At 39.2% G+C, this 23,544-nt stretch overlaps 2 protein-coding genes across 3 annotated transcripts; one reads left to right on the top strand and one right to left on the bottom strand.

Moving 5' to 3' along the window:
- Nucleotides 1–1,285: 1,285 nt before the first annotated feature.
- On the bottom strand, nt 1,286–10,417 carry LOC130910545 (glycerol-3-phosphate dehydrogenase 1-like protein). 2 transcript variants are annotated; one of them, XM_057827959.1, is made up of 8 exons: nt 10,367–10,417; nt 7,061–7,238; nt 6,667–6,807; nt 6,450–6,588; nt 6,260–6,372; nt 5,962–6,195; nt 5,754–5,860; nt 1,286–2,703 (listed from the first exon to the last, which is right to left on the bottom strand). In XM_057827959.1, exons 2-8 carry the CDS (start codon nt 7,166–7,168, stop codon nt 2,607–2,609), a joined length of 939 nt encoding a protein of 312 aa, XP_057683942.1. In that variant the 5' UTR covers nt 7,169–7,238; nt 10,367–10,417; the 3' UTR covers nt 1,286–2,606. The 2 variants fall into 2 exon arrangements, with proteins under 2 accessions (XP_057683942.1, XP_057683932.1); XM_057827949.1 differs by lacking the exon at nt 10,367–10,417 and adding an exon at nt 10,083–10,209.
- Nucleotides 10,418–10,974: 557 nt separating this feature from the next.
- On the top strand, nt 10,975–23,276 carry LOC130912476 (oxysterol-binding protein-related protein 11). The gene is made up of 13 exons (XM_057830590.1): nt 10,975–11,353; nt 11,598–11,666; nt 11,756–11,931; nt 13,597–13,676; nt 13,754–13,939; nt 14,104–14,302; nt 15,295–15,440; nt 15,515–15,655; nt 19,062–19,524; nt 19,636–19,822; nt 19,898–20,080; nt 22,215–22,368; nt 22,446–23,276. The coding sequence occupies exons 1-13, from the start codon at nt 11,238–11,240 to the stop codon at nt 22,500–22,502; spliced, it is 2,157 nt and encodes a 718-aa protein (XP_057686573.1). The 5' UTR covers nt 10,975–11,237; the 3' UTR covers nt 22,503–23,276.
- The last annotated feature ends 268 nt before the right edge of the window (nt 23,277–23,544 follow it).

The raw sequence follows: 23,544 nt of genomic DNA, 5'->3' as shown, positions 1-23,544 counted from the left end.
GTGGGTTTCCTCCGGGAACTCCGGTTTCCTCCCACATCCCAAAAACATGCATGGTAGGCTGATTGAACCATAAGTGTGAGTGTGTGCGTGAATGGTTGTGTGTCTCCTTGTGCCCTGCGATTGGCTGGCAACCAATTCAGGGTGTCCCCTGCCTACTGCCCGAAGTTAGCTGGGATAGGCTCCAGCACCCTCGTGAGGAATAAACGGCATGGAAAATGAATGAATGAATGAGTTAATCACAGCTTAAAAATTAATTAATCGTAATTAATCGCAATTCAGACCATCTCTAAAATATGCTATATTTTTCTGTAAATTATTGTTGGAATGGAAAGATAAGACGGATATACGTATACATTCAACATACTGTACATAAGTACTGTATTTGTTTATTATAACAATAGAGCCACAAGATGGCAATAACTTTATTCACATTCTTTCTGTGAAAGGGACCCACGGATAGAAAGATTTGTAATTCTTAAAGGATAAATATGAGTTTGTATATTGTGACTAAATATTGCCATCTAGCTTATTTGTTGAGCTTTCGGTAAATGATACTGTAGCGACTTAACTGTTCTGCCCAATTGCATGATGGGAAGTGGTGCAACCATGACTGTGTTTGGTGGCTGAAAATGCTATATCTTCTCTGCGATGGGTACACTACAGGGTGTTAAGAAAAAGATCAAATCCTGTCACTCCTGATAAATTTGACAACCCTACATTTAACAAAACAAAATAAATGCATTCATTTGGGATGAAATGCATAACTGATGCTACAACAATCTAATGATATACTGGCAAGGGGGGTGGCCAGTAGGGTGGCCAACCAATTTATAGGGGTGGCCGTGGCCACCCCTGGCCACCCCCTGGTGGCGCCACTGCTTCTACGTCTTCTCAATTTTGTAGTCTGTCTTCCATTGCTAAAGAACAACTGACAGAGATGTCAATGCATGGAAACTGCAAAAACGATTACCACCCTTATTTAAACTGTCTTGAAATACTTCGAAATGCAATGACAGTCATATCGAACAGATTTCAAAAGGTTTTTATTTCGAAATGTATCAGGTAGCATGAAATGGTTGAGGTAACTTCCAGAAGTGGAATACTTCATTGACAAAAAATGCCTTTATTTTCATCCAATGTCACTTTCAAATCAGAGGGAAGCCTTCTTTTCATCAGTTTACAGCACCATTTATATTCCACATCATTTGCTGTCCTTTTAACCATAAGCGGATTTTAAGGGGGGGGGGGGGGGGGGGGGGGGGGGGGGGGGGGGGGGGGGGGGGCAGGCTCCCCCTAGTGGCCAAAAATTGTAATTGCATGCAATTGATTTTCCTATATATATAAAAATTGTAAAACAATAAAACTGCAACAAAAATGACTGAAATGAACAAAAAAAAATTTTTTTTTTTTTTATAATGGGTCAAAAAAATTTTTTTGAACAGATCATGTGACTAGCAACTTAGACGGTCATTTGCTTTGCATATAATTTTCATTAAAAAATATATATATTAGGGGAGGGCAATTTTATTTTTCAAATGATTGTTTTCTTTGATTGAAAATATTTTGTTTTCTTTGATTGAAATTATTTTTTTCACCGAAGCAACTTTTTCAGGGACTGAATGATTGAGAGACAAATGTCCGACCCTTAATATGGCCCCAACACAAAAAGGATTGCTTCAATCAAAGAAAACTTTTTCAACGAAAAATTAAGTGTTCAAATGCAAATTTTTCAATCTCAAATATTTTTTCGCATTCAAAAACTTTTTCTATGAGTGAACTTTCTCTTTTTTTGATTGTAGTGATTTTCTTTTTAAACAAATATTTTTTTAAGGAACTTATTTTTTGATTGAATAATAAAGACACAAATGTCCTAGCCAAAATGTGGCCCAAACACAAATCAACATTACTTCAATCAAAAAGTTGCTTCCAAACAAAAAAACAAAAAAACAAAAAAAAAAAAAAACCAACAAAAAAAAAAAAGCTTTCACATGCATTTTTTTTGTTGTTGAGTTTTTTGAGTTTCAAATGTATTTTTACCTTCAACACATTTTTTTTATTGAAACAATTTTTTTTGTGATTGAAAATATATATTTTGATTGAATAATGAAGACACAAATCTACCTGCGTATGGCCCCGCCCAGGGAATACAATTTTTCATGGTGGTAACTACAATGGCACGACACCTGCGGGCGTACCATATTCAATGGATGACGATCTTGGCGAAAAGAATTGCCTAAGAAGCCTGATTTAGAATTCCCCTCAAGAATTACGGGAAACAAAAAACGCTCATCGTCAACTTATTATCAAAAAATTATAGTCTTGTAAGTTAGTTTTATTGCTGACACTGCGTTTCGGGGTCATTAACATGTTGTACCCCCTGCCCCAAAAGTCAAACTCCGCCTATACTTTTAACGAAATTCTATAATCATTCTAAAAACGGATAGAAACTTTTGTCTTTTAGTGGCCTCCAACCATTGTTACAACAGAATAACTGTTAACTCTCTGAATACTTATATTCAACCGGGTCATTGCATTCCCGATTTTATAAGACTTTATGCCTCTTATCTAAACAGGTTGCATCTGTGCACCAAGGCTAAAAGGAAATGTTACATGTGTTCTGGGTGATCCTGAAGGCAGGTGATGAACTTTTTCGCCTCTTTGCCTTCAAAGCATATCTGGTATACTGATGCAAAGAGCGGGAACCTGAAGGAGAAAGAGAATCATATCTGAAAATGAATCAGTCATTTAGGGATGTCCTCGATCCGATCATGTGATCGGAAATCGGGCCGATCGCGCCATTTTTCAGAGGATTGGAATCAGAAGAAAGGATCGGGATTTTAATTTAAAAAAACAAAACGAAAACAAAAAACATATATGTATATGGCGGAAAACACTCAGGTGACTTGAAGTTCTGCTCTGAGACCCACAATTTGGCCAAATTTCAAAATTGTCCTATATGCATCTGTGATACATCACTGAAAATCTTAAAATCTCCATTTTCTGGGGGAACAAACATTTTGAACAGGATTAAAGGAGCAGAATTACAGACGCCATGACTTTAACGAGATATTATCACATAGTTACCTTGTTTTCATCCAAAAACTCCATGTAGCATGTATCAATGAGTGTCAAGACACAGCTGTGAATGACCACAGCTGGATTTTGGGGGGATTTTATGGGTAAAACATGGTAATATAACAAGGGTCGCGATGCAGAAATCGCAGACATCAAGGAGTGGTCGAGATTTTCTTTTTCATATATTTACCCTTTTAAAAAAAAATGCATTTTTTTGTTTTGTTTGGATCAATTGTTTATCATCTAACATATCGGAGAAAATGCGACAGTAACAAAAAAAATTACAATTAAGCGATCTTTAGGAGTTAGATATCCGTGACGTTTTTACAGACACCATTTTTTTCATTGTGACGTAATTTGTGTAAAGTTTAAAATAAGCGAATGAATACTTTTTTAAAGTTGTTGTTTTTTTTTTTAAACGAAATATTAGACATCAATTAATGATTCTAAGCTAAAAATTATTGAAATTTTGAATAATAAATGTAATTAATTACCGTCGTTTTATGGCTGGGTTGAAACAAAAGCGGTTGCGCGATGTCTGTAAACGGGGGTTTCCTAGGTAAAAAAAATTAAAAATCGTTCGGGGGCTTAATGCACCATGAATCTGCTATGGCAGCATATAGACATATTGCTCTATCATACAATAAAGTTGTTTTGGCTTAAAATATAGCAGTTTCTTTTAAAGAGGAGTGCAAGAGCAGCAACTGCTTTTTCAGTCTTGTCGTTGTTTTCCGCCATATACAGTGCCTTGCAAAAGTATTAGGCCCCCTTGAATCTTGCAACCTTTCGCCACATTTCAGGCTTCAAACATAAAGATGTGAAATTTAATTTTTTTGTCAAGAATCAACAACAAGTGGGACACAATCGTGAAGTGGAACAACATTCATTGGATAATTTAAACTTTTTTAACAAATAAAAAACTGAAAAGTGGGGCGTGCAATATTATTCGGCCCCTTTACTTTCAGTGCAGCAAACTCACTCCAGAAGTTCAGTGAGGATCTCTGAATGATCCAATGTTGTCCTAAATGACCGATGATGATAAATAGAATCCACCGGTGTGTAATCAAGTCTCCGTATAAATCCACCTGCTCTGTGATAGTCTCAGGGTTCTGTTTAAAGTGCAGAGAGCGTTATGAAAACCAAGGAACACACCAGGCAGGTCCGAGATACTGTTGTGGAGAAGTTTAAAGCCGGATTTGGATACAAAAAGATTTCCCAAGCTTTAAACATCTCAAGGAGCACTGTGCAAGCCATCATATTGAAATGGAAGGAGCATCAGACCACTGCAAATCTACCAAGACACGGCCGTCCTTCCAAACTTTCTTCTCAAACAAGGAGAAAACTGATCAGAGATGCAGCCAAGAGGCCCATGATCACTCTGGATGAACTGCAGAGATCTACAGCTGAGGTGGGAGAGTCTGTCCATAGGACAACAATCAGTCGTACACTGCACAAATCTGGCCTTTATGGAAGAGTGGCAAGAAGAAAGCCATTTCTCAAAGATATCCATAAAAAGTCTCGTTTAAAGTTTGGCACAAGCCACCTGGGAGACACACCAAACATGTGGAAGAAGGTGCTCTGGTCAGATGAAACTAAAATTGAACTTTTTGACCACAATGCAAAAACGATATGTTTGGCGTAAAAGCAACACAGCTCATCACCCTGAACACACCATCCCCACTGTCAAACATGGTGGTGGCAGCATCATGGTTTGGGCCTGCTTTTCTTCAGCAGGGACAGGGAAGATGGTTAAAATTGACGGGAAGATGGATGCAGCCAAATACAGGAACATTCTGGAAGAAAACCTGTTGGTATCTGCACAAGACCTGAGACTGGGACGGAGATTTATCTTCCAACAGGACAATGATCCGAAACTTAAAGCCAAATCTACAATGGAATGGTTCAAAAATAAACGTATCCAGGTGTTAGAATGGCCAAGTCAAAGTCCAGACCTGAATCCAATCGAGAATCTGTGGAAAGAGCTGAAGACTGCTGTTCACAAACACTCTCCATCCAACCTCACTGAGCTCGAGCTGTTTTGCAAGGAAGAATGGGCAAGAATGTCAGTCTCTCGATGTGCAAAACTGATAGAAACATACCCCAAGCGACTTGCAGCTGTAATTGGAGCAAAAGGTGGCGCTACAAAGTATTAACGCAAGGGGGCCGAATAATATTGCACGCCCCACTTTTCAGTTTTTTATTTGTTAAAAAAGTTTAAATTATCCAATAAATTTTGTTCCACTTCACGATTGTGTCCCACTTGTTGTTGATTCTTGACAAAAAATTAAAATTTTATATCTTTAGGTTTGAAGCCTGAAATGTGGCGAAAGGTTGCAAGGTTCAAGGGGGCCGAATACTTTTGCAAGGCACTGTATGTTTATACATATATATTTTGTCAAAAGAAACAAAAATATACACATTTCATTCCCCGCAACACTCCCGGAAAAAGTGAAAGAGGAAGCACTGTAAACAAAACAGTACAGTACTATAACATGTTTGCAACATTTGTTCAAAAAAAAAAAAAAAAAAAAAAAAAATCAGTATTTAATCGGGACTCGGTATCGCCAGATTCTCAAAATCAATCTCAAAAATTTGGACTCGGGTACAAGAATAAGCGATTGGGACATCCCTATAATCGTTATCTGTTCGGTGTCTGCCAGTCAGCCCAAGTGACTTACTTGTCAACCATTTCCTTCTTCTGCAGAATCTTGTATATCTCAGCTGAGGTTTGTGGACCTTGTAGTTTCTGACCATTGAGCATTTCAGCCTCCAGCTCTGCAATGGACTAGCAGATAAATAATTTTACTATAGTGTGTATGGAATGAATTGGTCAATCATAGAACAGTGGATGGCTTATGGAGTGCAGGTGTAGCAAATAGTCGTCACCTTGGAAGTTTTGACAAAAGCCTCTGCAACTTTGCGGTTTCGTCCCCCATAGCAGGTAGTAATGAGATCAGCTACACCGCAGCTTTCCAAGAAGGTGTTGGAGCTCACTTGACCCTTGCAAAACAACCTGGCGAAGGCAACCATCTCCATCAAACCCAGCCTGATCACCGCAGCCTTGGTGTTGTCCCCAAATCCAAGGCCGTCACAGAATCCAGCCCCGACTGCCACTATGTTCTGAGGCCACACAATTGTTTGCTCCCTTTTTGGCATTTTTATTTCAAGATGAGTACACGTTTACCTTTAGGGCTCCACACAGTTCTACTGTGTCACTTTCCTGCACCACCGTGATGCGAAAGTTAGGAGTCTGAAGTAGCTCTTTGAAGATAAGTCCACTTGCCTGATTTGTTGCGCCTGTGAGTTTGAGATATAGATAAAGAACAATAACAGGAAAAAGTGATCAACGAAGAATAATCAAAACTGTGTCACACCTATTGTGGTTTCACAGAACTTCTCATCAGCCACCTCGCTGGCAATATTGGCCCCCATCAGGACGCTGACCTCAATTTCCAGTTCTTTTCTAATGACGTCTGATATGAGCTGCAATCCGTCTGGACCTTCGTCGATGCCCTAAATTAAGGTCATGGCCAGACTTTACCGAGCAACTTCTATTGCATTTTGCAATGGAACACACAAAGATGAGCTTACTTTGATGAGTGAGATGCCAATGGCCCCATCTGCAATATGAGACTTTATTTTCTCACAAAGTGAGTTGAGGAATTGGTGGGGGGTAACAAACACAAGCAATTTTGCTCCTTTCACGGCCTCTGTGACATCCGGCAAAGCCACCTGGACAAAACAATGAATGGTTAACACATGGATGCAGTATACGAGACAACAATTCAGCTCTAACACAACTTTAAACTGTGCCAACATGACATTTATATGTAGGAAACATTACAACAGAATAAACTCTGACTATAAAGAAGGACATTCCCAATTAAAACCTAGCTTAAAGGTGTTCTCTCATTTTACAGTTGTACTTCAAGTTTATGCTCAATTGTAAAAATGTCTAATGTAATCAATTCATACTATAAATTACCACATTCTCCGGCAGCTTGTGACCAGGCAAATATTTGACATTTTCATGTTCCGTGTTGATGATCTCAGTAAGCTTCCTCCCATTGATCATTTCTTCGTAAACCCACATATTCACCACTGGGGAGAATCTGTCTGATGATCTGACATTGCGCCCAATGATTTTGGCAATTGAAGAGCCCCTTTAAAAAAATTAAAACAAGGAGAGAATTTTTTATGTGTTTCAACTGTCAATCAATCATCTACTCTTTTCTTATTTTGGAAAAAATTTCAAACTTTGGTATGTCAGCTCCTCTGGTCATAAGTGGATTTTAAGGGACGACCGGGGGGGGCAACCCCCCGGTGGCCGAAAAGTTTCATTGCATGTAATTGACTTACATATATATATATATAAAAAAGTTGTAAAGCAATAAAACTGCAACAAAAATGAATGAAATGAACAAAAAATAAATAAAGGGTCAAAATTATTTTTCGAAAAGATCATGTGACTAGCAATTCAGACAATCATTTGCTTTGCATATCAAAGAAAACTTTTGTGATGAAAAATTAAGTGTTCAAATGCAAATTTTTCATGAAAAATTAAGTGTTCAAATGCAAATTTTTCATGAAAAATTAAGTGTTCAAATGCAAATTTTTCATCTCAAATATTTTTTCGCATTCAAAAACTTTTACCATCATTGAATTTTTTCTTTTTTTGATTGAAGTTATTGAAGCTATTAAATCTATCTATCTATCTATCTATCTATCTATCTATCTATCTATCTATCTATCTATCTGTCTGTCTGTCTGTCTGTCTGTCTGTCTGTCTGTCTGTCTGTCTGTCTATATATATATATATATATATATATATATATATATATATATATATATATATATATATATATATATATATATATATATATACATATATCAGGGGTCGCGTTAACCGAATATTTTCCGTCGTTGACCGGTTTTTTAAAACGGTGACGGAAAAAACTGAAGTCCATCTGTCATTTTGACAGGTTGCAATTCACGCCCCAGACCACAGGGTGGCGAGTGAGCATATTAATTAGCTATTGTCTCTCTTGATGCATGACGTCGTTGGCCTTACTCAGAAAAATGTCAAGGCAACTGAGTGTCCGAAATTTCTTCAAAAAGCCCCAAAACGACGATGGTGTTGATAAAAGAGGTGAAAAAAGAGGGACTGGTGCAGTGGAGGATGAAGGATGACAACGAATCAAGTGAATCGCCGGTTCACTCCTCACTGCGGCGAGCAGTTGAAAACACCACCAGTTACTAAGAAGGGAAGAATTGGTAACACGGTGAAAGCGGCATAAAGCCAAAAAAGCGGACCAGACTAGCCAGAGCCTGAAATTATTTCAAGGAAAATATGGAGGGTGCCACCACTGTGTGTACTCTTTTTGCTAAGCTGAGCTCGCATACCACGGTAGCACATCGGCTATGAACGAACACTTGACGTGCCGTCACCCAGGTGTATTTCAGAAGACAACAGGAAACAACAAGCTAGCGGATTGTAAGTCCATACAACTTTCTAACGATTAAAAAAAAAAAAAAAAAAATGAAGTTGCCTTTATGTGCGTCGTATCAACGTGCATTTTTATTTAGTAATCATAATACATAAAAAAAAAAATATATATATATATATATATATATATACATATATATATATATATAATTGAATTATATAATATTTTATTATTAATAAATGTATTAGAATTATGGAAGGTCCCACTTGGGGGAAAAATATATATATATATCCTGTATATACATAATATAATAAAAATATATATGGAAACACAGCACTGGCCTGCTTACTGTAATCCATGACTGCACTAATGTTAGTTACTTTACATTATGCATCAAGATATAGTCATTTTAAAAATTTAAGTGACTGGTAAAAATAGATTACGACCGGATTTTTATGACCCTGTCAGTCAAAATGACAGACAACGAAAAAGTCTATGTTCTGGCCAAAATGTGGCCCAAACGTAAATCAACAATACTTCAATCAAACAAGTTGCTTCAATCAAAAAAACTTGACTTCAATCAAAAAAAAAACAAAAACAAAAACAAAGAAAAATAGCTTTCGCATGCATTTTTTTGAGTTTCAAATTTATTTTTGCATTCAAACAAATTTTTGGGGGGGATTGAAGCAACTTTTTTTGGTTGAAAATATATATTTTGACTGAATCAACTTTTTTTTTTTTAAATTGAAGCAACTTTTTTTGATTGAATAATAAAGACACAAATATACCTCCATATGGCTTCGCTCAGGGGATACAAATTTTGACTGAGGTAACTACATTGACACGACAACGGCGGGCGTACCATATTTAATGGATGACGATCTTGGCGAAAAGTGTTGCCTAAGCAGCCTGATTTAGAATTCCCTCAAGAATGATGGGAAACAAAAAACATTCATTGTCAACTTATTATTATAAATATTCTTGTAAGTTAATTTTATTGCTGACACTGAGTTTCGGGGTCATCAACATGTTGTGCCCCCCCCCCCCCCCCCCCCCCCCGCCCCAAAGGTCAAACTCCGCCTATGCCTCTGGTTAAAAATTGTATTGAACCTTCGAATAAACTACATTTGCTTCTTCTTCTTTTGAATAACCGTTATTTTTTCAAACGTTGGTCTAGATAGTATTTACTGTTCTAACTGGATATCAAAGTGGTTTACAATAATAACAGATGTTCTGGTTAAGAAATCATAAATCAAGCCATATTTTTCATACCTAAATGTACAGTATCTGCGGCCTTAAGAAGCCAATGTATGATAACAGCTGCTATTACAGAATGTAACTGGTAGGCCTACTTGACTTTTTAAGAACATGAGAAAAACGCATTTTTTTTCAGTCCACAGTTGAATGAGTTCGACATTGTCTTTCTCCTGTGATGTAATGGATAATTTTAATCAAGAGTTATAACAACAACCAACAAACCTAACCTACTATGTTAAGTAGGACGGCGAGAAATGTTAAAGAAAATCAAGAAATGTGAAAAAAGAATAAAATATACTGCACCAGTTTCCTGATCCTAAAATACAGATTTTTGTCCCAGGCATTTTAGTCTTGCTTATACTTGTCTAGTCCTGTTTTGTTTAACATCTTCCGCTTCAACAAACTTCCACGCCCCATGATTCAAGATCACCTTCGCCACTTGTTTAACAAAAAAAAAAAAAAAAAAAAAAAAAAAAAAAAAAAAAACACCTAAAATCCTTTGCCAGTGGTAAAGGGACGTTTTATTTCCTTAATTTCTAAACAACAAATTTTAACCGTTTCGACAGTTTATCAAAATGTTAATTTACGACTGTACATCCGTCTTTTTTATTCTACTCTCATGATTTTCCGCTTTTCCTGTTTTGGGTGGCGGCCGAGTACTGCATTTTAGATCCGTAATCCAGCGATACGATACAGTCCGGTAAATTAACGTAATTTTAAAATTAAAGTATACATATAAAAAATCATTTAAATTTGTTCAAATTACCATATGAAATCGGATCATTGCCAATAATTTGATTGCAAATATACTAATCAAGTACCTATTATTTTTGTTGTGACGTCACACCGGAAATGTCAAACGGAAAACTTCAGGTGATGAAAATGCTTCCTGTGGTATATTTCACTTTTTATTTATTTTAGGTTTATTTTAGGTTTGTTGTTTGTTTAAAAAAGTGTTTCATTTTGTTATTAAAAGAACTGTCTGATTTTGTCTTCCTTTTTAGCATGGACTCGAACGGTTTACCTGTGTCACATGATAGCAACACTGGAATCAAAATACCATGTAATTTTAGAAGTGTTTTTGAACGCTTAAAAAAATCTAATTTTATTTGTTGAATGTGCCAAAAATTTATTTTCCTTTTCATTTAATTTAATTTGATGTTTTCTCGACTGAAGGAAATTCCACCAACGAAGAGTCACGTGATCAATTTCCGGTCGAGCTACCCGGAAGGCTGTCAAGCTAGTTTAGCTGGATATGTTTGATCAGGTTTCATTCAATTTAGCAAGCACACAAATGTGTTTCTGTAAACTGCATGGGCAATGTGAAATGGATTTTAAACGTCATTCAACATTTTAAAGGAAGGTGGTCCTTCTTCCATCACGTTGTCTTGTTTTGACGGGTTAGCTTAAGGCCGACAGAGTGCGGCTAAGCTAAAGGTGTTAGTGTTGCCCGTGACTATGCAAGGGGAAACCACGGCAATAAGAATCACGGAAAACGAAGGCAAACTGGATGTATTCCCCCAGAACAGGACTCCGAGCTCGGGAAGAGCAAGTGCCAAGAGCTGGCAGTATAGGTGAGTGAGCGAGTGGGTTTAGTTTGATGACGCTATAAAGGTTGAAACAGAAGCCAATCGTAGTGTTTGAGGCAGTACAGCTGATAGAAAGGTAGTGATTTGTATCGGTCCTTGTTATTGCTTTCCTTTTTGCCTGTCAAATCACGAGGCAGTAGAAACTTCACCTTTGTATTTATGTGCTCAGCCTCAGCCCCCAATGTTATATTCTGTTTGTCTTCTTTTGCATGATAACGTTGGCTGCCAGTGACCACATGGAGAATATCGACGGCTACTTGATGAAGTATACCAACCTGGTGACAGGCTGGCAGTATAGGTGATTTGCATACTTGAATTACAAAACATACATTCAAATGTGTGATGCCAATTCATGTCTGTTGCATTTATGTACACTTGTGTTGCCAGGTTCTTCGTCCTAAACAATGAGGCAGGTCTGTTGGAGTACTTTGTCAATGAGCAGTCCCGACCCCAGAAGCCCCGTGGCATGCTTCCACTAGCCGGGGCGGTCATATCCCCCAGTGACGAGGACTCTCATACATTCACTGTCAATGCCATCAGTGGGGAGCAGTACAAGCTCAGGGGTGTGTTGGGGAAATATTCAGATTCTCACTTTGCTCTTTCATTTTCTCTCTCATTCCCATCTATGTGATTTGTCATTCCCAAAGTGTGGTATGAATATCACTTGGTGGTAAAGCAAAAAAAAAAAAAACAAAAAAAAAAACACTGAAATAAATGACCAAACTACATAATGATAAAATGGCTTTAGATTCGATTCGAAATCCGTTACAGTAACATTTGTGAAGTACGGTGCTTTAACTTGAAAAGCAATACATTTGCAACTAATCGTTTAGAATTTTCTTTGTAAACATTAATTCAGAATATATACAATTTGTGTTCTTACATGCAATACATTTTTAATTAAGTACAGTTTTTATTTAAATTTTCAAGCATATTTTGGTAACTTTTACAATATTTGATTACATATAAGAGTACTTACTTCATTGTAATTGAGTCAGTTGATATAAGAATATTTAGACCACTTTTAGGCAGAATTTCAATAGATTTATAGGATTCAGGTAACTTTTAAAAAGTACTTGTTATATCTACAGTATATATAATTTTTGAAAATATAAGATTGCTCAACTGACATTGCACATGAACACTTGGGCCTAGTACCGTAATTTCTGGACTATTGGGTGCCCCTGATTACAAGCCTCACCCAGTACATTTTTAAAGGAAAAAACATTTTGTACATACATAAGCCTCTCCTGCCTATAAGCCACGTGTGCCCACTTAGTAACATGAGATATTGACAAAGAAATACACAGTTTTAAAAATTTTGCTAACACACCTTAACTTTTCGTTCCAAACAGTGCCAGCAAACACGGCAGTTATATAGCAGCGGCACGGAAGTTACATAGCATCAGCATGGCAGTACAGCACTAAATGGGGTGGTTATTAAAAACATAAAAGTCTTTGTCAGCAATCTTCATCTTCCTCCTGTGCACTCAAACCATGGAAGTCTTCACCCTCAGTGTCGGATATGAAGACGCTCAGATACACTTCGCCACGCACCTACTCAGTCTCTCCTTCGCTGTCGCATTCAATGTTTCCCATAATGAGGCAAATTCACTCCTGAGCCCGTGCCGTCCTCCTCGTCACGCAGCAGACTGGCCCCTTGAAACCCGTTGGTGATGGTGGACTTCTTTCACACCGCTTCACGCTGCCAGGGTCCCCCAGCACACCTGTGCAACCGCTGCTCTTCGCATGAGGAGAGTCTTGGCAAACAATCTCTCGCCGCGAGTCATCAAAATTTCCCCTACAACTGGGATGGCCAATTTAATTTTTTCTAGCGTTTTCCATTATGCAGATCTGCCAATTCTACTCATGCACAAAGACGAGGGTCCGCCACGTCTATTCATGCACAACGTACAAAGTTAAACTACCGGTAATAGTGCAAACTAGCGTCTCCTTCGACACTTATATTCCACGTGTCTCACTCCCACATTCCATGCTCGAGCGCCCAGGGCGGCCGTCAGAAAAATGCACAAATTGGCTGCATCATTGCACATGCCGCAGGATCCAAAATCAGGGAAAAAAGTAGCGGCTTGTAGTCCGGAAATTACAGAACATAACTGTTTTCATTATAGTGGTAGTTGCAGAGCCAAACATTTTTGGAGAAAAAAAGTTTTAGAACCATTTTTTTACAGAAAGTCAGAGTGTATTTCTTTTGTTCACATTCTCAGCCACAGACGCCAAAGAGAGGCAACACTGGGTGAGCAGACTGCAGATCTGCACACAGCATCACACTGAAGCCATGGGAAAGGTAAGACTTGATTTGACAGCTATGGGGGAAATACGTTAATTTTGTATATCTATTCAACTCTGCTTTGATTTACATAGAGCAATCCACCACCCAAGTCACGCAGCTACTCCATGGTGTCTCAAGGCAGCAGCAGCTCACCTATGTCTCTGCGTCGACCTAGCCAGAACCCCACCTCCTTATTCAACTGGCAAATGCACAAGGGCTCATCGCTGTACTCCAGCAAGCGTTCCCTGCTGCCAGATCACCTAGTGGAGGCTAGAGAAGTAAATAATTAGGCACTCTGCTTTGATTGACAGAAATGTGCATTGTTGTTCCATATATTTCCAATGATACATTTGACAGAAGAAGGTAAAGGTCTCAAATATATGTTAATATATTCTATTATTTGAGGGTTTTGTATCTAATGACCATACAATTCCCTGTTTAGATGATGAGCCAGGCTCAGGGTCAGCACAAAGACCTGATCCAGGGCATCGAGGGCCTACCTGCCGTTCCTGGACTTAACGCTTTGGATCAGGACCTCCTCATGCTTAAGGCTACCTCCATGGCCACCATGACTTGCCTCAGTGAGTGCCTACATATCTTGAACCTGCAGCAGGTGGCACGGCAGAGAGGTTCAATGGGAGGTGAGTGGCTTGTGTCCTTTCCACTCCATGTATTAACTCATTTGCTGCCATTGACGATGATAGATGTCCAATTCATTTTAATTGGGAGAGCCTGGCAGTCAATGATCATGCTTCAGTGCCTTTGATGGCTATAGAAGTCCAGTCAATAAATGAATTGGGCGTCTATCGCCCTTAATGACTGCATATGTCTTAAATATGATGAAAGTGAAACAGAATGATGAATCATTAAGGCTACAAGTCAAGACATAGAGGTGCTTGTTCACCAGGCCTCTATCCAATTTAGACAAACAGTGGAATCATTTTGCATTATTGATGGGGAACTGTACCTATTATTGGTCCTTAAGTCAACAGTAATTGGACCTCATGTAGTTAAAATATCCCTGCAAGTCTGTGGTGATACAACAAATAAATATGGGTAAATTAAGATTTCTGTCTAAATGATGTAGCGTACATACAAGTAGCATAGAATATCAGAATTAGTTTGACTTCAGAACTGTCTCACTGTTCATAAACATCTGAAGCGGGACAACAGGCAGCTAATGTCCCGCTTTTTCTAAAGCAGATCTTATTACTCAATGCATATTTCATCAGGCAGAACCAGCCGCAACAGCCAATCAGATTAAGTTGCACGGCAACATGCAAGGTGAATTTGAATGGGATCGGCCCACTGACTAACTCGCATAAAAAGATGCCAATCCGGCAGGCCTAAGCCAATCAGAGGATGCGCATGTTTCCTGTTGGTGGGCCCGTTATTGTGAGCTACGATTTGACTGAAGGGTCGAGTTGCAATACGCTGAGTTTGAACTAAGACCATTTGTCTAGCATAAGTCAGACTGTTGTGGCAGCGGTTGTGAGGGGTAGGCTACCAAGAGCTACCGTGCATTCCCGCACGTGCGTGAGTGCTGGGAAAGGTGGGCCTCGGGAGGGAGGGGGGTACATAAACATAATGAGTACCTCTGAACCTGCTGCTCTGCACCTCCTGACCATGGCAGGATCCACCATTGAGTGGCTGGAGCCCAAGCTGCCTGACATCCTGAAAAATGGCAGCAGTTCCTTGGGCAGCCTTACAACAGGAGAGGGCCCACTGGAGGAGGGATGTCTGGGGCTCAGCAGCCCAGAGTCTTGCAGTTTTTCCGGGGTAAGACTGATGGCGATAAACTTTTTCCAAAATGCAGCATGGGTCATCTAATTCATTATGTCGCGTTCTTTCAGGAGCAGGACAACATTGATGCTGAGGATGAGATAATGGACTCTTTTACAGATGAAGAAGAGGACTTGTGTGCGGTGGAGGAGGAGCGCAGCGTCATCCTACACCTGCTCTCGCAGCTGAAGCTAGGCATGGACCTCACACGGGTAGGTCGAGTTCCCTGTGCTGACAGATGACAAAAAACAAATTGTTGCGCGGTCTTGCCCACCGTATGTGGTGGAGTTTGGATTATTTCCAGTATTTGTATGTTTTTGTACATTTCAGTTCGGTCTTGTTTGAAGCCTTGTTTGAAGTTTTGAAGTCAGTTTATTTTATACGTAAACCTGAATTGATTTGTTTAATTATGGATTGGTCTTTATTCAAGTATTTTGTTATTCAAAGTTTGTTAAGATTGCCTTTAGCTGTTGAATAAAAAAAAAATCAAAAGGATACTTACTAAATCTAGCAAACACCCCTCTTTAAATCTGATTTGGAAAAAGTTAAAATACTTGCATCTAGAGTTGTCTGAATATATTGGTGTTGGTTTTGGTGTTAAAAGCACTTAAATTAATATTGGGTAATATTAATACTGGTTTTGTGCCAATGTGTATGCTTGGTTATGAGTTAATATACAAACCTTTAGGCATTGGTTGGTCACAGGTTAGCACAGTATCTGTGCCTTGAGGGAGCTATAGATTTCACCAAACTAAGATACTTAGGATTTGTTAATTGAGGGAAAGACCCTAAACACTCATGGTGCACACACAAAATGAGCAATAAATGGAAAAATAATGAATTATAAACTCATAACACATAACTACTGCGTTATGAGAAAGTAAGTAACTCAGAAAAGTAATAAAACAATTGAAAATCAGTGCAAAAGCTCAGTAAAATGTATCTTGGGAATTGTCTTTGCATTGGCACGTCCTATGATTGCCTATGCGCATTTGTATTGCTTTTTCGCTCCCTAGTGGCACTTTTGGGTAACTCGTGTAAATGTGATTTATTTGTGAATTATTTCCTTTTATTTAATTACGGACATTTTGACTCATTTCAATTGATTTTATTTGTATATGGGACATTATATTGGCACTCTTTCTATTATTTGAGTTGAAAATTTTCTCTTTTTTGTCACAGAATTAGGGGTGCATGATATCCATTTTTTGAAACCGATATCGATAACTTCCTGCTCCTCAAAGCTGATACAGATATCGATAACCGACAGTGTTGTGCATGAAAGCGTTCAATGAACGATCGTTCATGAACACGTTCATAAAAATCGGGCGAACGTGAATTGAACGCATCATATTTCTGTCTCATGAACGTTACTGTGAACGCGCTCATTCTAGCGGTTGTGAGCGGTGCTCATAACTTCGTTCATGAGTTCATCACATTTAGAGCCTTACCGACAAAACTGCTTATAAAGCCATAGGCTAAAAACACACAATAAAAAAATTAACCTTAATAGCGGGAAATAATCCAACCTGGCAACCCAAGCTGCCTGTCACGGCCGTATTGTCTAAGCAAATACGTCATCACAACAACGGCGGCATGGATACAGAAGCTGGCAGCTCTTGAAACCCGGCCCGCTCAGAGCAACTTTCTACACAGAGTTTTACGAAAAAGTCAGTACCGACCCGGATGGCAAAAATATAACGTTTACTTGTAAACTTTGTCCACCTGGATTGAAGAAGACCGTCCGTACGTCTGTAACGTCTTTAGCCAACCTTAAACGGCACATCGAAATAAAGCATGCGACAAGCCTTGCTAGGTATCTGCGACTGCGAGCATGTGCGATTAAGAAAGAGATGGCAACGGTTGGCCAGAGCAGTACCTCTGCCACCCAAATACCGCTAACAGCATACCAGCGTGGCCCCGTTTTCTGTCTCTCCCAGCCGTAGCTAGACAACCTAGTTCTGCAGTATATTGTGGGAGAAATTGAAATTGAATATGAAGATGAATCTGACACATAGTTTCAGTGTTAAAAAGGATACATGAATTGCTGTCTGTGGTTCTATATGGACACTGCCAATAATAGCTTGCAACAATTTTTGGCGAACAAAAAGAACTGAACTACAAAAGTTCATTTTTTGGAACTGTGAACTTTAGTTCAAAATTTTGAATTATGAACTATGAACTGAACAGTTCATTTTAAAATTTGTGAACTGCAATTTGAACTAGTTCATGTAGAAAATGAACTTTCCCAACACTGATAACCGATAATGAATATATAAAAAAAAATGTATAACCTGAGTTTTTGAACACCTGGAAGTTTAAAAAAAAAAAACGTGGTGGATTCATCATAGATTTGCCTTAGATCTCACCAGATTTTTCATAATGACATGAAGAAAACCGTGCGTTTCACTTCTGCTAAGAACGAATGCACTTCCATAAACCACAAGGCTTGGTCTTTTCCTACTTTTATGGGAAGATACTCGTCTTAATATTGTGAAAGTACAACAGAAAAATACACATATTCAATACGCAACATACAACAAACTGCACAATACACTTATATACACAACTATTATATGTATAGAATAGCACACTAGCTTGAGCTACTAAAACATTGGCTGGCTTCTATAACTCAACAATTTATGAAGTTCTGTACATATGACCCTTTACCACAGAAGTAAACATATATCGCACACCCATATGTTATAGCAAACATAAAATACTTCATATATTTCCGAGGCGGAAACGTAACAGAAAGCATTCACAATTTTCAATGCTACCGCGAGACACGGCAATCTGTAAGTGAATGAACCAAACTACTGTTAAAAATAAATAGATGCAGCAAAATATTCTGACCAGCAGGTAGCAGCAATGCCCCGCAAATGGTCAACTGATGTCCCATACTAGTGTGTAAACTGTAAAGATAGCACAGTACATATTATCGGTCCTATTAATAATGTTATTGGATTTATCGGGATGACGTCATAATTCCTATTATCGGACCAATAATTATCGTGCACCAGTACACAGAATATTAATTTTACTTGTAAAACCTTGAAGTTGTTCCATTTATCATTATTAAAGGATCCAGTGGGGCATCACAATACAATTAACAATAATGTGTTGGCTCCATGGCCGCATACATCTGTATCAGGTTTATATCAGTTCCGGATTCTTGGAGTTGGACAACATCGGGATATCGGTTATCGATTAACAAGTCATTATCGGACAACTCTAATCTCATCAAATTTTGGTTTTTAATGATTGCTGAATTGCTCCTGTTTGACCCGTCAAACCTAATGCGAGGAAGTGAAGTTTGGTTGTTCTCTGCTCTCAGTGGTGATGTCAAGCATGAAGCCATTTTCTATTACATCCTCATTGCGGTACTGAGCATACTGAGGTACTGAGAATCAATGTAATGTATTGACAAACAACAATTCACCCTCATGTTCACACATACAAGAGAAGCCTGATGGCCCACCAGACCTATAAAGCACTGGGGGAAATCCTGAATATGTTTGAATTAGCCAATGTGTATGTACTGTTTGTGTATTGCATCCAACAAAAATCACATAAAAATATAAACAGAAAAGATGACTCATGCGGACTGTCCTCTAGGTTGTTCTTCCCACCTTCATCCTGGAGAAGCGCTCCCTATTGGAGATGTATGCAGATTTCATGTCGCACCCAGAACTCTTTGTGGCTATCACAGATGGCAGCACCCCAGAGGACCGTATGGTTCGCTTTGTTGAGTACTACCTCACCTCTTTCCACGAGGGCCGCAAGGGTGCCATTGCCAAGAAGCCGTACAATCCAATCATTGGAGAAACCTTCCACTGTTCTTGGAAAGTCCCCAAGACGCAAGAAGCCTCTTCTGCCAACCCCCTACAAGAAAGCCCCGAACCCGCTGCCTCCCAGGATTCTTACCAAGTGCGTTTTGTGGCAGAACAAGTATCCCATCACCCGCCTGTGTCTGGGTTCTATGCAGAATGTCAGGAAAGGTGCATGTGTGTAAACACACACGTGTGGACTAAGAGCAAGTTCATGGGCATGTCTGTCGGAGTTTCTATGATTGGAGAAGGTTAGCACAACTGTTTTTTTTTTTTTTTTAAATAAATATATATTTGGCCTCACCTTAAGGTAAAACTCATTGAAATGTTTAATGTTGCTGTCCTGATTATTTTTTTCTCAGGTTGCCTGACCTTGCTTGAGCATGATGAAGAATACACCTTCACGTTGCCATGCGCATATGCACGCTCCATCCTCACTGTTCCTTGGGTAGAACTGGGCGGCAAAGTCAACATCACTTGCGCCAAAACAGGCTATGCTGCAGTCATCACTTTCCAGACAAAACCCTTTTATGGTGGCAAACTGCACAAGTAAAGACTTAATTATTTCACTATTAAATCAAGGGCAAGAAAATGACACTGAATGCCATTATTTCCCAAATTTAGAGTAACAGCAGAGGTGAAGCACAACCCCACCAACGTGGTCGTGTGCCGCATTCAGGGGGAGTGGAATGGCGCGCTGGAATTTGCTTATACCAATGGGGAAACCAGGGTGGTCGATGTCACCAAACTACCTGTAACAAGAAAGTGGGTCCGACCCATTGAGAAGCAAGGTCCAACCGAATCGAGGTCAGTACGTGCTCTTAATATTATGGGTACTCCTCGATCCGATTACGTGATCTGAACTTGGACCATTCATTTTTCATGCCGCTTTTCCTCACGAGGGTCACAGGGGTGCTGCTTCATGCACACACTCATACCTATGGTCAATTTAGAGTGTTCAATCAGCCTACCATGCATGTTTTTGGAATGTGGGAGAAAACCCACACAGACATGGGGAGAACATGCAAACTCCATACAGGAAGGCTGGAGCCCGGGATTGATCCCTTGATCTGAGAACTGTAAGGCGGACGTGCTAACCACTCGGCCACCGTGTGAAATCGGACTATTTGCGCCATTTTTCAGAGGTTCAGAATTGGGTAAAAAGGATAAAAAAATATATTTTTTTAAATTATTAGGAGCTAAAAAGTAGCAAAATAATCCAGAAATACAATAGCATTGCCAAAAGAAACAAAAAAATACATTTTATACCCCGCAACACACCCGGAAAAAGCAGGAGAGGAAGTACTGTAAACCAATGGTCCCCAACCATCGATACCACTCCGTGGCACATATGCTACTTGGCCCCACAGAAATAATAAATAATTTGTCAATGACCACATTTTGGCCTTTGCCTCATGAGACACCAATCTGTCTGCCTACTCTATAGACCAGTGGTCTCCAAACTATTTCACATAGGGCCGCTGTGGGTCCTGGTTTTTGTTCATACCGATCAAGTACAGGCCTTTTCACCTATCTGGTGTTTTTTAAGTGTAATCAGTTGATTGCCGTCAGGTGCTGCTTGTTTTAGTACAAACCACAATGGATAAAAGGTCTGTACTTGATCGGTATGAACAAAAACCAGGACCCACAGCAGCCCTCGAGGACCGGTTAGGAGACCCCTGCTATAGACTAATCCGAGTAGAGATATGTGGACGTCGCACTCGGGTGTTTACACGCCTCAGTAGCAGCCCAGCGTCAGTCAATATAAACAGTAACGTTACATGCCTGCTGCTGGCTGTGTGCTGCGGGTGTCACACCTCAGCAATGGCGGATGGGGTACTTCCGGTCGTTTTGCTCAGACAACTAAATAGATATAATGAAACTGGTTAGGTTATAATCATAGAAATCAATTGGAGCCAGCATCTAGTTTTTATATCTATGTGCGCTTCTCCTCGATAATAAGGAATGACGTAGGTGCATCAGATTTGTTCCCGGAAATTAAAAGCCCACACGTTAGCGAAGATGACTGAAAAACAGACGTCTTTGGACAGCTATTTACAGGGAAAAGGCCACCTGACGAGTCAGAAGAGGAGCCTACGCCAAGTCCACTCTGCATAATATGTGGCCAAAAGTTAGCAAACAAGGCAATGAAGCCTTCAAAACTGCTTCAGCGCATAAAGACTAAGCACCCTGGATTAATGGGTAAGACTTTGAAATTTTTTAAACAAAAAAGTGCCCACAACAAGGACATAAACAATGAGTGATGGCCACCACTTCAACAAAAGTGAATGCACTGAGAGCATCATACTTTGTGGCGAACAGTAATGCTAAAGCCAAGAAACCTTTCACGATTTAAGAATAACTTATCATGTCTGCAGCCAAGGATATTTGTGAAGTTTTAGGAGAGGCGAATCTGGTGAGTTACATTTTCCCTGCACTTATCGTTCGTTTTTAACCCGTCGATTTCTTAATATTTACTGTATCTTTCTGCCACATATTGCCAGTACGTGAAAAAAAGGCCCACATCATACTGGTCCGTGGTGCTAAAAAGGTTGGGGAACACTGCAGTAAACAGTACAGTACTGTAACGTGTTTGGAACTTTTGTGGGAAAAAAAAATCTGGTATCAATAGTGAAATTAATCATTGTGTTCTTTTCACTATTTTAGCTAATTCGAAGTTGTGTATACTGTATGTTTTTTTGAACTTTAAAATATTTCATATTCTGTCAATCCAAGATACAACCAAAATTTAACATGAAAAAAAACAATTACATTTTATTTGGATTTTAATGATATTTGATGTGGAAATGTGGTGTGTCCCCCTGTGAGGAAGTAGCATGAGAATGCGCAAACAGTTTATGGTGGAAGTTGCCATGAATAGCAAAATGCCCAGTAAACAATTTACTGCGAAGTCATCTAGTGGCATCTGAATGTGTTTTAGGCGTTTATGGCAGCATGTTACGGAGGCCTTACGACAGAAAGACATCGACAAAGCTACTGAGCACAAGAGGATCCTGGAGGAGAGACAACGGTCCGAGGAGAGACACCGAGCTGAGACGGAAACCTCTTGGAGAACCAGATACTTTGACAGGGAGGTGAGCTGCAATGACTCAACGTCTCATTGTCGTTTACACGATGCGCAATGTATTAAAGTCAGATTTCTCTCCACCAGGGCGAAGGCTGGATTTATCACAAACTACTGTCCAAAAGCTCCGCTGTCAAATCCTAGTTTTATCTCAACTGTGGTCGGTAAGCCTGTGGGAAAAAGCGCAAGATCACCTGCATACACGAACAGATGGACTCATAATGTTCACAAACCCTACGAGCTTTTGTTCTGATTATATATCTACAATATACACCGACCAGCCGCAACATTGACCACTCTCACAGTGTAATGGTATCCAATACCAGAGCCGCGATTGCAATGATGGTAATATTCAATTTTGATTGAAAGTCAAATCATTGGTAATTCAACAATATGTTCATATATCGGGATGTAAGAACTGTACCGCATCATCATGGAAGCGTTGATTCCATTAAGTAAATAAAGTACACAAGTGCAGCTCTCGCATTGGATATAATTATATTGTTAGGTGTATATGTATATACTCTACTGTCAATAAAAGCTATTCTTGTACAGGTATTCTATAGCCTTAAATAGTCTGGTGGTTAAGGAGTCACATTGTAGCCAGATTATTACGAATGGAGTATGTGTTGACTCTGACGGAATGACCTCTCCCCTTATTTTATTTCCTTTGTTGTGCTGCAGTGGATGAAAGAATTTGGTGTAAATGCATGCTGCTCTTGTTGCATCTGCATTATGCACATTTATACGATATATTCAAGGTTTTTAACCAATTGTGCTTGTTTTGTAATGGAATAAATACAATTTTGTTTAAACAAGACCTTGCTCTTATTCTAACACAGTTGGGGACCCAATTATCTTACTTTAGGAAAGCCAGTATTAAATGTACATATAACTGTTGGTGTTAATGCAGTGGTGTGTTGTTTTTCCCCAGACAGTACTTATGATGTTCACATAGGGAAGGCAAAAGGGCAAATCGAAATGTGTAATGTAATTTACTGTTGCTGCGTTGAATTGATATTCCTCAAGAGGGCGCTGTCGATGCATTGTGTTCGCGAGCGTCCTGTATGTATTCACGGACACCTACGAGTATTCAAAAAATTGAGTGTGTGAAAGTGTGTAATGAAATCTAAAATATTTAAAAGTCTAATGTTTGTCAGTACATTACAGAAAGTAATGAACTTTA

Source organism: Corythoichthys intestinalis, chromosome 2 (genome assembly GCF_030265065.1).
Source record: "Corythoichthys intestinalis isolate RoL2023-P3 chromosome 2, ASM3026506v1, whole genome shotgun sequence".
Taxonomy (NCBI): Eukaryota; Metazoa; Chordata; class Actinopteri; order Syngnathiformes; family Syngnathidae; genus Corythoichthys; species Corythoichthys intestinalis.
The sequence above is the reverse complement of the archived record's forward strand: the minus strand, read 5'-3'. Positions and strand labels throughout refer to the sequence as shown.